General features: G+C 35.4%; 1 protein-coding gene across 1 annotated transcript in view; it reads right to left on the bottom strand.

Annotated features, from left to right (window-relative positions):
• Positions 1-19: 19 nt before the first annotated feature.
• Positions 20-19,556, bottom strand: part of LOC105037413 (probable LRR receptor-like serine/threonine-protein kinase At1g56140) — a 35,329-nt gene continuing 15,792 nt past the window's right edge. The window contains 25 exon segments of the mRNA XM_073251074.1: positions 20-685; positions 1,107-1,257; positions 1,420-1,651; positions 1,797-1,928; positions 1,931-2,006; positions 2,286-2,299; positions 5,239-5,359; positions 6,209-6,348; positions 6,425-6,457; positions 6,460-6,522; positions 6,865-6,926; positions 6,928-7,064; positions 13,099-13,478; positions 13,554-13,618; positions 13,711-13,755; positions 14,986-15,051; positions 15,277-15,342; positions 15,486-15,557; positions 17,190-17,261; positions 17,492-17,563; positions 18,201-18,266; positions 18,346-18,417; positions 18,518-18,589; positions 19,024-19,095; positions 19,197-19,268. Coding sequence (XP_073107175.1) covers positions 416-685; positions 1,107-1,257; positions 1,420-1,651; positions 1,797-1,928; positions 1,931-2,006; positions 2,286-2,299; positions 5,239-5,359; positions 6,209-6,348; positions 6,425-6,457; positions 6,460-6,522; positions 6,865-6,926; positions 6,928-7,064; positions 13,099-13,478; positions 13,554-13,618; positions 13,711-13,755; positions 14,986-15,051; positions 15,277-15,342; positions 15,486-15,557; positions 17,190-17,261; positions 17,492-17,563; positions 18,201-18,266; positions 18,346-18,417; positions 18,518-18,589; positions 19,024-19,095; positions 19,197-19,268 — 2,623 coding nt within the window. The 3' untranslated portion in view covers positions 20-415.

Below are 19,556 nucleotides of genomic sequence, written 5' to 3'. Positions count from 1 at the left end.
TGGTGAACAAGCTAGGCAGTTGAGAGGCATAAAATTTCACCTTAATTTTTGTTAGCAAATTCATCTGAAGGTCTTTCACATATGAAGTCCACTAAATAGGATCCACCCACGTCAGACAAAAAACCAGCCCAATGTATCTATCGACAAAACAAGATCACCGTATACCAGGATGACAATGATTCACAAAATACACATCTTACCCAAAAAAGAAGAAGAAGAAGTAGAAGAAAAGAAAAAAGGAAAGCAATAAGGGAATAAGAGCAGAAAACCTCTTCTACAGGGATTCAGTGGTATTTTAGATTTCTATATCTACCAAATATGATTATAATGTATAACTGCAGCATGAAAAGTGGCCTAGTGGAATTTACTTCCAGATCAATGGGCCAACGGCTACTACCTTCCTCCACTTAAGACCTCAGCCAACATGGGGTCGGAGCATGAAGCCATGTCTTTCTTGGTTGAACTGCCAGTCTGTCAAATAACCAGGCTTTGTGGTGACTTCACCCACCTCAGTATCACCTGCCAGCATGGCCACCACCCTTGACATTGGTGGGCGCAGCATCGGCGATGCTTGAGTACACAGAAAAGCTACATTGATGATGCGGATGGCCTCTTCTTGGTTGAATGATGATAAACTTGGGTCCACCATTTCCCGCTCGCGCCCGTTCTCCCGTAAATGCCAAGCCTGTGGAAAAGATTGATAAGAATCATGAGGATATGGACTCATGCATTTGTGTCATTTGATCTTTGAAATGTACAGATGGAAAATGATTTATAACTATGATCAGAGTTAAACAATACGAAGTGAAAATTTAGGTTGTAATGGTACTTCAGCTAAAAACAGATTGATGTGAAGAATTACATGGAGCAATACCAAGTCATCCCTGATAACCAAATTGAGAATTATTTTCTTTTACATAGCTATACTCGTCAATTCTGTATGCCATTAAAATATATTTAATTTAGATTGCAAACTGGCTGTATATAATCATTGATGGAGTGCTATGGGAACTGCAGGGTAGAACCTACCCATTCGAGTTGATATATTTAATTTAAAATGACTCCATTTGATATGATTTGCAAGGAACTTTAAATCGTCAACCCACCCATTCGAGGAGATAAACTCTCTCTTCTTCATGACTCCGATCTGAATTCGGCCTTCCAGACACGACCTCCAAAGCTACGACTCCAAATCCAAAGACATCGGCTTTTTCTGTGAGATGCCCTCTCATCGCATACTCCGGTGCAAGATAACCACTTAAAAAGAGTAATAATAGTGGCTTTAGTAACATATTAAAAATGCTATAGAACACAATGTTCAGTTGGTGCACATAATTTAAGGAGGTAGCGATCAGTAGATAGCAAGTGAACGCAGATGAAATCCAGCAATTTAAGGAGTAATGATATAGGCATCCTTACATTGTACGAGCAACTCTTGTGCTGATATGAGTCTTCTTATCATCATAAAGCTTGGCGAGACCAAAATCTGATATTTTTGGGTTGAGATCGGCATCAAGCAGAATATTGCTGGCTTTGACATCTCTATGTACAATTCGCACTCTTGACTCCTCGTGAAGATATGCTAGACCTCTTGCTGTACCCAAACATATTTCAAAGCGAGTGGGCCAATCAAGGTGCAAGTTGTTCTTACCTGAAATGTTACAATGATCACATGCATGACTTAGCGGGTCTAAAAAGCCTTGTTAATAAGGATTATGCACCTTATTGCTTGGAGTTTAAGAACTCTATATCAGAAAAATAGATGATTAATTTTGAGTGTGTCTACTAAATTGTACCAAAGAGTGCCTGATCCAGGCTCTTGTTTTCTAAGTATTCATAGACTAGGAGCCGCTTGCCTCCCTCGATACAGCAACCACACAACTTCACAAGGTTTCGGTGCTGCACTGCAGATACAGTTGCAATTTCTTCATGAATTGGAGCTTTCCTTGGCAAGATGCTACTGATAATTGCTTCACAGCCACAGTTCTTCCATCAGAAAGTTTACCCTGCAAAATAGTAAATAATTTTTTGAGGAAAAATTACTCAACTCAACTAAGGCTTGACCCCACACTAGATGGGGTCGGCTACATGAATCTTTTTCATCCACACCGCCCAGTTTAAGGCCATGATAATTTTTTGACAAAAATATAAGGTATAATGTTGCAATTATAATGTGCTTCCACTGACCTATCCCTGCTCAATGGTCATGGTAATGTTCTCTCAATTTAGTATAAATGTACTGGTCAATGAGGTCACTGTGTTAGAAATAAAGGTTTCAAACATACCCATGCATGTATTCCTGCAAAGGAGCAGCAATACAATTTCAAGAAGCTTTTTGGAAACTAAAAGATATAAAAAACCTCATAAGTTCATTCCAATAAGGAATGATATTTGCCTTAATATAGAAGGATACATGAAGTGACTAAAATAAAAAAATCTCATTGATGCTAAGTTCTTCCCATGATAATCTATTGATCAGGAGACATGGATCTCACCAAGGTATACATATAAAGTTTTGATGCTCATTTATATGCATACTTATGTGAGGCTCAGTATATAAATATGAGCAATTTGGTGGTTATCTGCCATCATCCCCCATTGAATCTGGTATCTCTCCTATGGCAATTTGGCATGCCAACCGGTTGAGATTACAACTATTGGCAACTTGACACCAGACCTTTTTCAAGGACTAATTTCTAGTTTATGGATCTTTGATCATCATATTCCAAATTGTGGATGCATGGATGGTTGATTTTGTAGATAACTAGATATCATCTCTCTGAGTTTGAAAAGTTGTCTGCCATGACTGTATCGCTATGCATATTTCTGCTGGGCAAAACAGACGTATGGTATTTGACATGCATTATAAATACATTGACATGGAGTTATGGACCCAAACTGGTTTATAAAGTGTATAGTCCTACATTGGTTGTATACTGGGAGGATTTGTAGGGTATTTAAATAGGCCAAAGACCTCAATTGACAATTCCTAGCTAGCCTTTTTGGATGAAATCTTTAGTCTTTGAAATGATATTAGAGTTGATTAAGCCCATGGCCCATGCGTGACTAGGAGACGCTGCAGAATAGACCCATATGTTGGAGAATGGGATAGTTTAACATTGGGTAGGAAAATGAATTTAGGTGGTCCTAAATACATTGTTACACCCCTGACTTAAGATTGTAAGTCAATATTGTGACAACTATCACATACTCATAAAAAATTCTTCCATAAGTATGTAAGGTATTCCAACACGATATCAATGTATCACAACTGAATTAATTTAAATAACTCAAAGTTGAAATTCAATTAATTAACCAATCCAACTAATAACCAAATTAAAAGTCTTACATTAAATAAATCTCAAATAAAAATTCAAAAAAATAATAATAGATCTCAATCCAACCATTTTGATATTATCAAAGCTCCCAAATAATATGCATGTTCAAAATTAAGTATATGAATCTGAAAGAAAAGAAGTAGTAATGAGCTTGATAGCCTAATAAGTAATGAATATCTCAATTAGATATTTCAGATATTATATAAGATATAATATTCAAAAATAAATGCTATGAATGAACATAAGAATGTAATTCATGCAATCAAATTCTTTAAACATATTTTACATATATATTCAATAATCCAATTCGAAATAAATTCATTTAACTCATATACCCTTTAGCTATGACCATGCTTATGCTCTACATCATGGCTAGAGCAAAAGCAATGACCTCAATAATAATTGGAGTACCAATACATAACTCCAATTGATAGAGTTCAGAAAACTAATGTATAATCCCTATTGGCAGGTCTAGAAGATCAATGTATAACCTCTATTGGTGAGATCCAGAAGACTAATGTATAACCCCCATTGACAGGATTCTAAGAACATAGTTAGGTTGAGAGCTCAAATTCAATATGTACTAAAATATTTTTGCAAGATAACATAAATATCATAATTCTAATCAATATATGCATATTCCATAATAAATCAATAAACCACAATATTCCAAAAATCTCAAATTTGCAAATCACTCTCTACACAAATATAGTTTTATAAATCACACATAAATCAAAGATGAATTATTTTCTTCAAAATAAAATTATTTAAATAAATATCTGAAAAATCATGACTTACTTTTACAGAAACAATGAATATAGTTTTATAAATCACACATAAATCAAAAATAAATTATTTTCTTTCAAAATAAAATTATTTAAATGAAATATGATCTCAAAAATCATTACTTTTGTAGAAACAATGAACAACAGATTCAATCAATCCAGAAAGAATCCTTCAAAATTATTATTCAAAATATATTCTTTTATCAAAAATTAACTATAAATATTTAATAATAAAAGTCCTAAGTTCTGATATCTTCACAAGACTAAAAAATGGTAGCGCTCGACATCCCATTCAGTCCAATCAAGATGATTTATCTTATCATGATTAGATTAAGATATAGGTGATTCAATAGAGATTGAGGTTGATCAAACCAGTAGTATCTGACAAGTGCCAAGGTGGAGGCTAGTACACCATCCGACGATCAGGGTTCTATTCAATCAAATAACTTTATTTAATTAAGATAATTATTTGACAGAGATCAATAAAGAGTAGATCTTACAATACTCGATAAAGACCTAGATGGTGCAGATATGCTACTTGACTAACAGGATGGTTTAAAGTCCCTTTACTAATGTCAACTCAAATTCAAAGCAACAAGACTTGGGACCCTTCAATAGATTCACAGATCAAGTAGAGAAATGATAGAGAAGAGAAAAAAACTAAGAGAGTGGAACAGCATGGACTAGGCAGTAGTGCTCGTAGCACAAGTCGATCCAATCAAAGTAACTACATCTGATCAAAAGTCTGGCTAGAATATAGGTGGTTCAATAGAAATTTAGGATGATCAAATATAACAATGTTTGGCAATGATTAAGGCGGAGGCTGATAACCATCTAGTGGCCATGGGTCGGTCAAATCATTAAAAGAAGGCAATTGCTAGATCAAATAACAGTAAAGAGACAAAAATATTCTAGAGAGAGAAAGAAGAGGAAGAAACAATTCTAGAGAGAAAGTTAAAGAGAAAAACTTATAGAGAGAACTAGAGAGAATCTGGAAAAAAGAGAAAGAGAGAAAAAACTCTCTCCGTTCTTTTTTCTTTCTTTTTTTTCTTTTATTTTCTTCTTTCCTATTTTTTTTCTTCTTTTTCTTCCTTGTCTTTGGCAAAATAGGGGACCTTTGGTCACCCTTCTTCCCGAAAAGAGAACTTCATGGTCGACATTGCTATGGCCGTGATGGTTGAGGCCACGATGCAATAGCTGGTGTTCCCCATCAATGATCAGCAATGATGGACAGCACTGAAAAAAAGAAAAGGTAAAAGAGAAAGAAATCAAAGTCGGAATAGGTCCTTGTTACCATTCAAAAATTCTAGCAATGGCCAGCCGAAAACCAAGCTTTGGTGACTAAGAGGAGAAGAGGTGAGAAGGATTTTACCTTATTTCTTGCGACAATTGGATGCGATTCTAACAAAGTCGTTGGAAACTCTTGGAAGAAGAAGATGAAAAGGAATTTCTTCTACCAATGTTCAGCAATGGGGATTGAAATTGGCATGGAAGGGGAAATCGGAATGAATTTAAATAGGATTAGACTCAAAGTTTGAGAGGTCTCTAGGCATCAAAATCCTCAAACTCAACTTCTAGTCGAGGAGAAAAATGAGTCCTAATCAAGCTCATCCCTCTTCCTAGCATGTGCAAAGCACATGCTGGCTAAGAATTTTCTTTTTTTGTTCATACTTCAAAATCTATGCAAATTGCCCCTTTTCCTTGGTGGTTGGGTCGTCAAGTGGACCAAACCCAATTCAATATTGGTTTAGGCCAAGGTATTACATACACATCAGCCCATCCACCATCAGAGTATGCTTTTAGGATCAATTAGTTACACAAGATGGTATCAAAGTTGAGGTTTGCTCGAGGTCACAAATTCAAGGCCCCTCCATGCTAATCATTTATTTAACTATCCCATTGTTGTCTTAGGACTAGATTGCTAACACCTTGGTTCCCCGTGGATCAAGGCTTAAATAGAGAGAGAATGTAAAGTTCCATGTTGGCTTGCATTTAGTTCCACAATAGTTGTATCTTAATGAGATCTTGGGTACATAAGTAGGACTAAAAATCCCAAATAACTTGTTGCTAACATTTTTGAATTACCATTGGATGAGGTCCTGGTTCACTATAGGTTGCACCCTCTTTTGTTGGAGGAGGCTCCAATGCAAACATCAGAAAGTGTCTCTTAGATAATTCTTGCATTATTTCTTTGATATGAGTTTTGACACTATCATCAATATTCTCTAAAAGAAGAAAATGGAAAAAAAATGAAAAAGAAAGATGTCATGGACTGTAACTCACCTTAAACACCGACCAAACCACCCTCTCCTAGCTTATTACTAGGACAGAAATTTCTGTAGCAGACTTCAGTTCCATATAGGTGAAAGTGTCTGGTCTGGCACAAATTTCCAACAGATCTGCATTATAAAGACAAAAATAAGTTATTACCATCATTAGTTCACTTCTATATTAGTCAATACATCTCTGAAGACTATTGAAAGAAGTTGCACCTTCATCATCATCCTTGCCTAATCTTCTCCTCTGTCTACATATTAACATGACAAGAAGAGTAAATAGGACTAATGCCACAGCACCAGCTGCAATGCCAACGATAGATCTGTCCTCTTATTTGTTGAATCAGTCGATGGCGGTTTATTGCTGACAGTAGGGTGAAGTCTGGATGGTAAATTCAAAAATAAGAAGCTGATTTGCACTTTTTAAGTAATAGTTAATTATTAAATTTGAGTTTTTGTAATTACCGAAAGAATATACACTGATAGCTGATATGGATGGGCCATAATAGTCTGGAGTTGGCACAACAGGTACCCTTTCCAGACCAAAAGAAATGAATTTCTAGAAAGTTATTTGTCACTGGTGCAGTGAACTCTTTCACGATGGCTCTAAAGGATTTCTCCCCAGCTTCCTTTCTAATATCAAAGTTCTTCTCTTTTAGATTACCCTGAAATAATAGCAAATTTCACAAACTCAGATAGGAATTCGTGTAACCATCCACAAGACAGATGGCAAATATCAAAATTTGCAATCCTTAGGTTGATAAACATTGATTTTTATGATAGTTTAAGCATGCCTACTTGATAGATCACTGGAACTAAGTAATGTTATAAAATGCTGTGCTACTTGTTGGAAGATGAGTGATTATCTCATAGAATCAAGCCAAAGAAGGATAGAATCAAGATAGAATCAAGCCAAGATCTTGACAATCAAAGGTCAACTATGATCTCAGCAAATTAAAAATCTATCAAAAAATTATCACAATCAGCAGTACTATCTTTGAATATTTTCCTATGATTTCTCTCCTTTTATTGTATAGTTATCTACTTTTTTTATATAGCCACACTTACCACTTTTGTGTAGTCATACTTACCTTTTTTTTTCGTGACTCATTGTATTTAAATTTTAACCCATACATTGGAAGAAATACAATTTCTGAAATTAAAATTATTTCCTCCATTTTTTTCTTTTTCTCAACATGGTATTAGAGTTGTGCTCCACCATAGCCACCAACAAGCCTTGAAAGAGGCTCCCTTGCTGCAGCCAGCCACTGTCTCGCCTCTATCGATTCTTGTTCTACTACCGATCATCTCTGATCTGTTTTTCTGTTGCAATCCGATTTTGGTTCAGTAATATTTCGTGATCTAAGATGGTGAAACAGCAATGATGGGATCAATCGAAGACAAAGGAGACCACATCTGGAGCCACAATAAAGGAGTAATATTGTCATTGACACACCTTCCAAGGCAGATTATTCACTGGATCTGCTCTTCCACTTATCATTCACACAAAATGAATGATACAAATTACTTGGAATTGTTGCAAATCAATCAAGTTGGCCATGAAAGATCGGGCCAAGTTTGGATATTTGATGATAGTGTCAAAGGCCTGTTGAAATTGATCCCAACTTTAGAATTGGATGACGGAGAATGCTGTGGTTATGCATGGCTCCTCAATTCTATGGAGTCAACCATTGCAAAGATCTATCTATTTCTCTCAACAGCGAAAGAAATCTGGGATGCTGTTAAGGAGACATTCTGATTGAAAAAATTATTTTCAAATCTTCGAGTTGAAGTCCAAGCTATGACGATCGACACAGAGAGATCGAGATGTTACCACCTACTATAATGAAATAGTAATACTGTAGCAGGAGCTGGACCTATATCGCATAGTTGAGTTAAAAATTTCGAGGAATGTGCAAGACATAAAAGGATGAAGATGCTGATAGGGTGTATATGTTCTTGACTGGTGTGAACTAGAAATTTGATGAGGTAAAGGAGAGAATCTTGAGTCAGAAACCACTACCCTCTATTAGGGAAGTGTTCTCTGAGATCCGACAAAAAAAGAGCTGGAGAAAGATTATGCTTCATTCATCCTCACCTTGTATTACTTTGGAGCTGAAAGTTCAGCCCTTGCAATCCAAAAATCGGAGGCAGAAGGAGAAAAAAAAAATGACCATGATGTAACCATTGTAGGAAGCCAGGCAGACTCGAGAGACTTGCTGGCACCTTCACAGTAAGCCTCCTAATAAGAAGAAGAAGTCCAATGGAGAGCTCTTCAAACCACCACTGATAATACTTAGGAGAAATCCATCGAATTTGACTCGACCAACTTCATGAAGGAACTATCGGAGCAACTGTATCGATTGTCTAAATCTTCACAATTCTCCACCACTCCTTGTTCTCTAGCCCATCAAGGTAACTCAATTGTGTCATTCAATACCTCACTTGATTTTTAGAATCCTTGGTTATTGACTTTAGGGCAACAGTTCATATGATTAGTTGCTTTCAGTTGTTTTCATCTTATAATCTCTGTGCAGGCAATCAAAAAATCAAGGTTGCTGATGGATCTTTTTCGACAATTGCCGGAAAGGTTCGGTCATGGTCTCACCCACACTAACCCTCCATAATGTCCTACATATTTTCAAATTATCCTGTAATTTATTGTCCATCAGTAAATTACCTATGATCTGAATTATCGTGCTAATTTTCACCATTCTTACTGTGAATTTTAGGATCTGGCAATGGGGAGGACGATTGGTATTGCTAGAGAAAGAGAACTTTATTTCTTTGAAGATGGATCACAATTTGGTAGATTTGTTCAGGGTACCTGTTTAGAATCTATTTCTTTTGCACTAATCATAAATAATGTTGTGGCACTATAGATTAGGCCACCCGAGTTTCACTATTTAAAATATTTATACTCAAATTTATTTTTGAATAAAAATCCATCATCATTTAAATATAAAATTTGTACTTCGGCAAAATTACATAGGGCTGTTTTTCCTCACAACCATATAGGCCAACACAACCTTTTTCATTAGTTCATAGTGACATGTGGGGACCCTCAAGGATTCCTACAGTTTCAGAAAAAAATAGTTTGTCTTTTATTGATGACCATACCAGAATTAGTTGGATGTACCTATTAAAGAAAAAAATTAAAGTTGCTAAAATTTTTAAAAATTTTTACTCTATGGTTCATCTCAATTTAATAAAAAAATTTAGATTTTTCTGAGTGGCAATGCAGAGAATTTTTTAATTCAACTTAAGAGCAATTTTTTTTGAAAATGATATTGTTCACCAAAGTTCTTGTACTAATACCCCACAACAAAATAGAATTGCAGAAAGAAAAAAATAGACATCTTTTGAAAATTGCTAGAGCTCTTCTTTTTACAACTAATGTTCCTAACTATCTTTGGGGTGAAGCAATTCTTCAGCCATGTATCTCATTAATCACATGCCCTCAAAGATTTTAATTCTCCCTTGCATGTTTTCACAAAAAAAATTTAACTCTCGAACACCCTTTGGTCTGACTGTTCAACTGTTTGGTTGCACGATTTATGTCCATAATCATGATCAAAATCATGAAAAACTTGATCCGAAGGCCATTAAGTGTGTATTTGTGGGATATGCACCTACCCTAAAAGGGTATAAGTGCTATGATCCCATTTCAAAAAATTTTTTTGCAACAACGGATGTCTCCTTTTTTGAATAAACTCTATGTTTTAACTCTCATCTTCAGGGAAAGAGAGAGAAAGAAGATGTGAGAAATTCTAGCATATTTAAAAATAAATTTATTTTTCTTTTGTTTTTCATCGTGTGAATGCCCTTACACTTGCATGCGAAAATAAAATTATTACTGAAAATGAAAATCCAAACCAGCAAAATGATGCTGAAAGTAAAATTTACAACAAACATTGATAAAAATCCTTCAAATATTTTAAATAATGAAGAACTTGAAGGTTTACCTATGGTCCCACCACATATTCATGATCAGAATGAAAGAGAAGTGAATATAGACATATGCTTTGAAAAAATCTACTCTAGAAAGGATATTCTTCAAGAAAAGAAGTCCGAGACTTTTCTTCATAGTCATGAGTTTGAATCGAAGCTAGATCGAGATTCTTCAAATAATTCTAATTCCAATTCTGATTTCAATTCTTCAATTGTACCCAATGAATTAAATCTTCCTATTGCTGTTCGTAAGGATATTAGAACATGTACCAAATATCCAATGTCCAAATATATGTCCTATACTAATCTATCACGATTTTTTTCAGCTTTTTCTCTCACTTTTTCATGTGGAGATTCCAACAACTGTGCAGGATGCTTTATGAGTTTCAGAGTGAAGGGAAGCCGTGTTAGAAGAGATGCGGGCACTTAAGAAGAATAGGACTTGGAAGCAGTTGATCTCCCTAAAAGGAAGAAGACAGTGGGTTGTAAGTGGATGTTCACTATTAATACAAATCTGATGGCTCTTTTGAAGGATACAAAATGAGATTAGTAGCAAAGAGGTTTACACAAACTTATGGTATTGACTATATAGAGACCTTTGCACCTATGGCCAAACTAAACACTATTAGGGTGTTGTTCTCATTAGTCGTTAACCTCGATCAGCCATTACAGCAGCTGGACATTAAAAATGCATTCTTGAATGGGGATTTGGAAGAGGAAGTTTATGTGGCTACACCTCCTAGCTTTGTTACAGAGTTTGGATCGCAAGTTTGTAGACTCAAGGAGTCTTTATATAGCCTTAAACAATTTTCAAGAGCCTGATTCGATAAATTCACTAGATTGATGAAGAATTAGGGATATTGCCGAGCACAATCAGACCATGCTATATTCTATAAGCATGGAGAGATTAAGAAGATTACTGTTCTCATTGTGTATGTGGATGATATCATCCTAACCGGTAAAGATGTTTCTGAGATAGAACGATTGAAAAGTAGCTTGGCTAGAGAGTTTGAAATCAAAGATTGGGGCCGATCAAATATTTTCTTGGAATGGAAGTTGCTTGCTCTCAGAAGGGGTTAGTTGTGAATCAGAGGAAGTATATTCTTGATCGCCTCAAAGAAACTGGAATGAGTGAGTGTAGACCTACAGATACTCCCATTGACTCTAACGTCAAATTGGGGGACAGTAAAAATGATAAGGCGGTTGACACTTTTAGATATCAGAGACTAGTGGGAAAGCTGATTTATTTATCTCACACAAGACCTGACATTGCATTTGCTATGAGTAGAGTAAGTTTATGCATTCTTCTCGGAAAGCACATCTTGATGCAGTTTATAGGATCTTACGGTACTTGAAGAGCTCTCCTAGAAAGGGTTTGTTTTTCCAAAAATATTCTCAGAGGAAGATAGAGACTTTTACGGATGCTAATTGGACAGGTTCTTCAATCGATCAGAAATCGACTACTGGCTACTATACTTATGTTTGTGGGAATCTGGTTATTTGGAGTAAGAAGTAGAATGTTGTATTTAGAAGCAGTGTTGAAGCCGAATGTAGAGCCATGACAAATGATGTTTGTGAGTTACTTTGGCCGCAGTGAATTCTAGGTGAATTATATCTTCCCATAAATTTGCCTATGAAGTTGTACTGCGATAAGAAAGCTGCAATCAGTATTGCCCATAATCTAGTTCAGCATGACTACACCAAACATGTGGAGGTTGACTGGCACTTAATCAAGAAGAAGCTTGAAGCTGGAGTTATTTGCATGCCATTTATTCCCACTTCGCAACAAACGGTTGACTTACTTCCCAAAAAACTATCCTCTCATCTTTTCAATTTTCTCATCGGCAAGTTGGGCTTTCTTGATATCTACGCGCCAACTTGAGGAGTATTGGAAGATGAGTAATTATCTCATAGAATCAACCCAAAGAAGGATAGAATCAAGATAGAATCAAGCCAAGATCTCGACAATCAAAGGTCAACTATGATCTCAGCAAATAAGAAAATCTATTAAGAAAATTTATTACAACCAGCAGTACTATCTTTGAATATTTTTTTCATGATTTTTCTCCTTTTATTATATAGTTGTTTACTTTTTATGTATAGCCACACTTACCACTTTTGTATAGTCATACTTACCTTTTTTTTGTAGTTCATTGTATTTAAATTTTGACCCATACATTGGAAGAAATACAACTTTTGAAATTAAAATTATTTCCTCCATTTTTTTTTCCTCAACACTAATGATTGAGAAAACTCCATCTCTGCTTTTCCCATCTATCAGTTTAAGCGTTTAACTAATACATTTTTTTATCATTGATGTGCTTGAATTTGACTAACGACCATTATACAAGCCATGCTTTAAGGTGCCGATTTTTGATCTCAAGTGAACCATTACGGCTAATGAAAAATGGGTAATTTCATGATCAAAAGTTTAATCTAACATATTGAAGTGTTATTTGTAGAAAGGGCCATGCTTCCTAAATTAATGACACATACATTACTTTTGCTTTTTACCCTGATGCTACTGAACAGATGAATCCTCCGTCTATGAAGACAAATGATTAGAAAGATCACTATTCCTACAAAGTTTTCATGAGTTCCTGGACGTTAAACTAGAATGTTAAGCAGTTGCACTTATGAAGTCTATTATTATTGTTGCTTTCATTATTTAAATCAATCTGACATGATTTTCTTATCACATTCATTATTAGTGTATATTTGAAATACAAAAGACTTGAGCACACTTACCTGTATGTAGATGTCAAAAACCCTCCTCCCAACACTTGTCCAATTAGGTAGATCAAGGATTTCTGTCTCGGCAAAATGCAACTTTATAGTGTAGTTTCCATTCTCAAGCCCAAGACCATAGTATCTTAATGATGATGGAGATATCCTTGCAGTCTGGTACAGCTCTGATTCTTGAGTGTTTGAGAACTGAGATGTACTCTTCAGTATATAGTCAGCATTTTGGTTGTCCATAAAAATTCCAACACTGCTAACTGCCCATTTGTTTTGGTCAGTCACATAATAAGATGCCGATTTGAAAGATTTGCTGTCTATTTCATACACAGTTCCATCAGATGATGTGATGGGTTTATCACCACCACACGTTATGGCAAAGGAAGAATCTGCAAACCAGTGGATGAAACAAAAATTATTTTTAGCCAGCAACTAATGAAAAAGAAACAATAAGAACAACTTACAAATTGGTGATCCAGGATTGCAAGGTATATCTTGCTGAAGACAATTCAATCCTGAAGGCAGAACACTGTAGACACAGCAATGCAATGGCAACAATTCGGAAGAAAAATGATTTAGTGCTGCAGAAGTTCTAATGGATATTTTATCAGTGGAAGGTACCTGCTATTAGAACTATCAAGCACAAAGTTGTTGGCCACCAAGTTCCTGTATGATACAACAAAGGGAGTTCACAATCAACAGCGTGAGGAAAAAGAGGCAGTGTCTCAACTACTACCTGAGTGATGATTAAATAATTTTACTTAAATGTTCTTGTCCCCCACTGCTGAAGCAAGAGCATGTATGTATGCACACACAGGAACGTGCATGTGTGTGCACATACAGACAACCACACATACATGTATGCATGTATCTATGTATCTATCTATATATGTGTGTGTGTATGTGTGTGTGTAGAGAGAGAGAGAGAGAGAGAGAGAGAGAGCTGAACTTGACTTTACTCAAATGAATCTCCACTCATATCCAGTTAGGTGTGTATCGGACATGAGGGTCCCATATTGATGGTTCGATTAGTTGGCTGTGATCACATTTAAAGACCCGGATCATTGATGTTGGACAAGACGTGACTGGATCAGAGTGGAGATCCACTTGAGTATTGCTAAGTCTAGCTATATATATGTATATGTACATATAGCATCAATCAAGAAAGAAACATTGAAGGGATTTCTTAAGATCATGGAGCTCACAATCACAAGATTTTGTGACTAACAGAAATCACTATTTTAAATGGATTTGGCTGATCCAGATTCAGATGGATTGGGGACGTTGATAGGAATCCTTACCCTCTAACTTCTCCTTTCCTCCCTAAACTGCAACACACACCAGTGTGGCAGGTCTCACCTTGATGGGATATTTTGGCATCCTAAATAGTCTAGATTAAAATAAAGCTGTTTCTAATTATAGAAGAATGATCTTGACGATGTGAAGTTATGGTTCCACAATTGAATATTTTATTGTGATGTCATGAATATGGAGCCAAATTTAGATCTATAGTCTCCAAGGTTTGCCGTCATGATACTGAAACCCATACTAGTACCATCCTATTGCAATATTAGTATATCCATTATAGTATCTGCCGATTCGGCATACCAAGTGCTGATATATCCTCCATACTATGTACCGATCCGGTACCTGTACAGTCAGTATGCAATGGTACCAACCAGTACGGCAAACCTTGATACTCTTGACGTTTGGTCAGATTATTCATATCATCTCGATCTTGCTTCTTCACAATATACTCATGAATATTTGATACCATGAATAACAAGAGAGAGTATCCTGGTCCTTCAAGAAGGATTAAGCTGTTATAATTAATACTCCTAAACATTGTATTACGACTGGATATTAAAATAGAGGTTTTCTGCTTTTCCAACATACAATTCCAAATTTTGTTGGGTAACCCAAGAAGGAAAGCTTCCTGATAGTTGATTATATGATAGGTCTCTGCAAGGAAAGACAATTTGTAGTCAACAGCATGAAAACAGCAAAAAGAAAAGCCAGCGTATTGTAAAGTCATATAGATACATTAGTCTAAATTATCTAAGGAATCATAAAATAATATCATAACCAATTAATGGAAGAAAAGGATCTGAGATAAGATAAGAAAGATCAAAATATTCTGTTATAATCAGATTTGCATGCAAATTAGGAAGAATTAGATGAACATACATATTGAGAAGTGAGGTGCTTATGTTAGCAGGCAAGCTACCAGATAGGCTATTGTTCCCAAGAAATCTGCACGAGAAGACATTAAAAAAATAAAACAGAACTTTTTTTTGTTAAGAAATGAACAAGGAAAAAAAATCCGTAGGATATGGATTTTTTTAGGAAAAAGTGTAAGTATATAATTGTTAAATGAAGACATCTATTTTTCTTACAAGTGGTGGAGTGAACTCAAATCAAATAGAGATGGAGGAAGGTGACCTGTTAAATTGTTTAAGCTCAGATCCCTATAGAAGTAAATTTAGAAAAGAACAAATAGATTTGTTAGGAGTACACAGACTGAATTATATGTAGTCGCATATAGAAGATATCGTCAATTTAACACAAGTCATCAACATGAATTACAAGTGACTGTAGCTGACTTACAAAATCTGCAAATTAGTGTAGCGGGAAAAGTTTGGTGGAATAGGTTATTGGAGCTAAAAATCAGTTATCGGTTTTATAAAATATATTGAATCAATGTTTAGATTTGACCTCTTGTTATAGATAAGACTTTTGAAGGAGACATAATGCTGCATAGACAAAAAAACAAAAAATCAAAATTTCTTGTGTGGTTAGACATTAATGTACTGTTACTATTTAGCAGTTGCTTAAATGAAATGCCTCTGTAAGTCGTACATTAATCATATACCACCCACTATTAATTAGTTTCGAAGTGTTAACACCCATTGACCACCCATTAACAAGGACATAATTTACAACCCTAATTGACAGTGTTTGCAAGGGGATAGCATCATCTGGTCTTAGCACCTAGGTCTCAAGTAAACCATTTCTCAATTGCTATACGCAAACCCAACTCCTACAAAAACTTGTCGATATGGCTCCATGACCATCTTAATCATGGAAAAGAAGTGCCATGTACTTAAGGGCATGAACATCTCCTTGAGGGGCTACAGAGATGACAAATTGGGTGCTTGAACATAATTCCATTTGTTCCTCTATTACTAAGCTTGTGCACGAAGTCACTAGCTTGTGACTTCCCTGAAAAATGGATAGGTACCACCACTACGTTAGATGCACTTGAGGAGCAAGATGGATAATTGTTCTTCTTCGTTAGAAGAAACAAAATAGATAGTTCTTCTTTGCTTTTCAGAGCAGCACAATGGATAGTACTTATTTGAAAATCTTAGAATCAGACTTTTTTTAATTCGTACGAGAAATCACAAAGAATACTGGACATCAAATTTGGAGTTCCCTTCATTAAATTTAATTAAATAGCACCCACAGAACATCTAGGGCTGTCACATGAACCAAGCAGCTGGAGAAAAGCTTGAAACAAGATTGATTTGAAGCTAAATAAATCAAGCTGAACCAGAAAAGTGGGGTCCAAATTTATTTTGAACTGGGACAAAGTTGATTAGACCAAGCTTGGCTTAATCAAGCTCAAATATGTTCGTGTGTGCATGTTTGTATGCATTAGTATCGACCACGTGCTATGCCCGCAAGAACCCTAGGGTAAGTTCTAGAGATTATGCAATACCTATAAGATGACTTTATTGCTCAAACTCCATGATCAAATCTATCCAATGTTATCATCCTGTGACTCTGAAAGAGAAAAGAGCATTGGGGTAATGAGCTTTATAATCCAGTAAAAATCCCCACACACTTACACCAATAATAATATAATTCTAAAATAATAACTAAGCAGTATCAAAGAGAAAATATAAACTACAAAATCTTGTATTAGGCATCCAATATAACTCAACAATTATATAAGCATATATCACAAATCCATCATGAATATCACCAGTGGATTCAAATGATTTAATAAACATTATATGATGATGTTAACTGACAGAATGTTGTAGAATGAAATGAAACATGATGGCAAATTGTGCAGTTGAGATGCATGAACTTACAAGGTGATTAAGGATGTTAAATTACTAATAAATGCTAAAGTTGAGCTTCCATTTGATATGTCGCCTAACCATCTGCATTGCCACATATATAGATAATCATGAATGAAGTAAGCATTTTTCAACAAAGGTGTGAATGCATATCAAGTCAATCAATGTCTAATGACTATATGTTGTCGGCATCATTTAAAAGCATTTTCACAATGATGCTACTAAGACATCACATCATCTTATACTATGGGTCACAAATTAATCTAATATATTGCTAAGAGCTAAATGAACTAGAAATAAATGAAAAAGCTTACAAGTTTTCCAAACTCGTAAGACTAGAAAAACTTGAAGGTATTGGGCCTTCAAAAGAGTTGCCTTGCATCTTCCTATAATGAAGATTCAAGAATTAGTGGCTAAAAAGAAAATTTATTGTATTTCCAGATAAAGCCAGATAAAGATATGTTTCATAGGAAATGTTACCTCTGCAGCTTCCAAAAAATTAACAAGAAATATGGAATGTAATACGTGACAATTTTTTGTTGCTTTTTTTCACCAATGAAGCATAAAATGTCTTTCACATGAGCCCTTCTACAATTTAACAATACATCTAAATATGTACATGTCATTTATTATTTAATGAAATCTTTCGGCTCATTTTCAGCACAACCTTTGTACATAAGCAAAGGTGAACCTTCCTCTCAGCAATAACCTAGTTGAATAACATATACATTGATGAATTTATAGATACTGGTATAGCACAACAAATATAAGATGAGTCTTCCTTTTGCCTTCTTGAGGCATGCTGTTGCTCTTTCTTGTTTCTTTAAAAAATTTGGGTAGGTTCCGCCCTCCGTTCCTCTCATCACCCCCCCAGGCCCCCTAGGGGCAGAGAGGGAAAAAAGAAGAAGAAGAAGAAGAAACATGGACAAGCAACATTACAAGACATATGATATAGACATCAAATGAAACAAATTGATATCAGATTTCCAGGGCACCCAATGAAATCTCATTTCTTAATCTTACAATGTGGTTAAGTTTGTCTCACTAAAGTCCAGTATTTTGCCAGTGAAATTATTGTCTGATGCCAACCTGAAATTACAACAAAATTAGTCAAGGCCAATTTGAATTTGTATAGGCAATTTTTCCACTCATAGCATATGGGTCTTACAAAGTCTGCAACTTCTTGAGACTTGATACGGTCAATAGGAATTCACCACCTACTCCACAACTATCTATGTACCTGTTCAGGGGAGCATAAGGCCATAAGTCATAAGGCCCATGTTAATAGTTTTCCATTTACAAACATAAAACATGGTGCTTGAAGGTAATCGGAAGCTAACAATGCCAGGAGATTGGTCAAGTTCCCAAGCTCAGAGGGGAGTGAACCATGGAAGTTATTGTTACTTATGCCCCTGCAGAAATTTAATAAAATCAATCGCCATATTCTTGGCCATCATTTTCTTGCCAAAACAATTTAATATCGTGAAACACTAAAATATACCATTGGCCTCCCTTCTTGTCATGGCACCCCTCTCCACTTGGAGAGCTCCAGGGTTTGAACACTGGAGGTGGTACCATATTTCTCAAGAAGAAGAAGAATGTCTCTTCAAGATTTGTCCATAACTTGATTTGCTTATTGATATTCTTACAGATATTACATGAAACATGTTGTTCTACCTCATAGTCTAGGAGTATTTAGAAACACAAAGTGCAGACATCTCAACCAACAAAGAAAAGATCTACATGCAACAAAACTATCAAGACTGGGTATTATATTAGTAACTTACTATCTGACCGGTATAAATTGAACAATAAAAGCATAAATAATTTGCTGTTTGTTTCTTACAAAATTCTGAGGTTTTGAAGCTTTCCAAGCTCCTTTGGAATGGTCCCTGATAATGCATTTGCACCAACATACCTGGTGATGAACAAATGGAAACTAAATATGGTGAGGACAATAGAGAAACCATAGATGCTTTAAGAAATCACTACTTCAAATGAGCTTGCCACTGATCTTACAAGGATTGCAACTCAGTCAAATTCCCAATAAATGGTGGCAACGGACCAGTCAAGTTGTTCTTAGACAAATCCCTGTAAAAACTGTCATCTCATCAAAATCACTAGATTTGACACAAATGAATACGATCACATGGTTCTTGAAGTATTTCTTTTTTTTTTCTTGATGGTGAAATGTGGAAGAAGTAAGGTACTTCCCCCACATAATTGATTAATTTAAAGTGAGTATATGTACAAAAGGAAAGAAAATCTGAGAGATACAAGGAGAAAGAGAATAAGAACTTAAGATGGAGCTGAAGGTGATCAACTTTAACAATATCCTTCAGTCATTTTCTTGGATGATTCAATGGATAAAAGAAGTTG

This window comes from Elaeis guineensis, chromosome 2, assembly GCF_000442705.2.
Source record: "Elaeis guineensis isolate ETL-2024a chromosome 2, EG11, whole genome shotgun sequence".
NCBI lineage: Eukaryota > Viridiplantae > Streptophyta > Magnoliopsida > Arecales > Arecaceae > Elaeis > Elaeis guineensis.
This window is presented reverse-complemented; position numbering and strand designations above follow the sequence as displayed.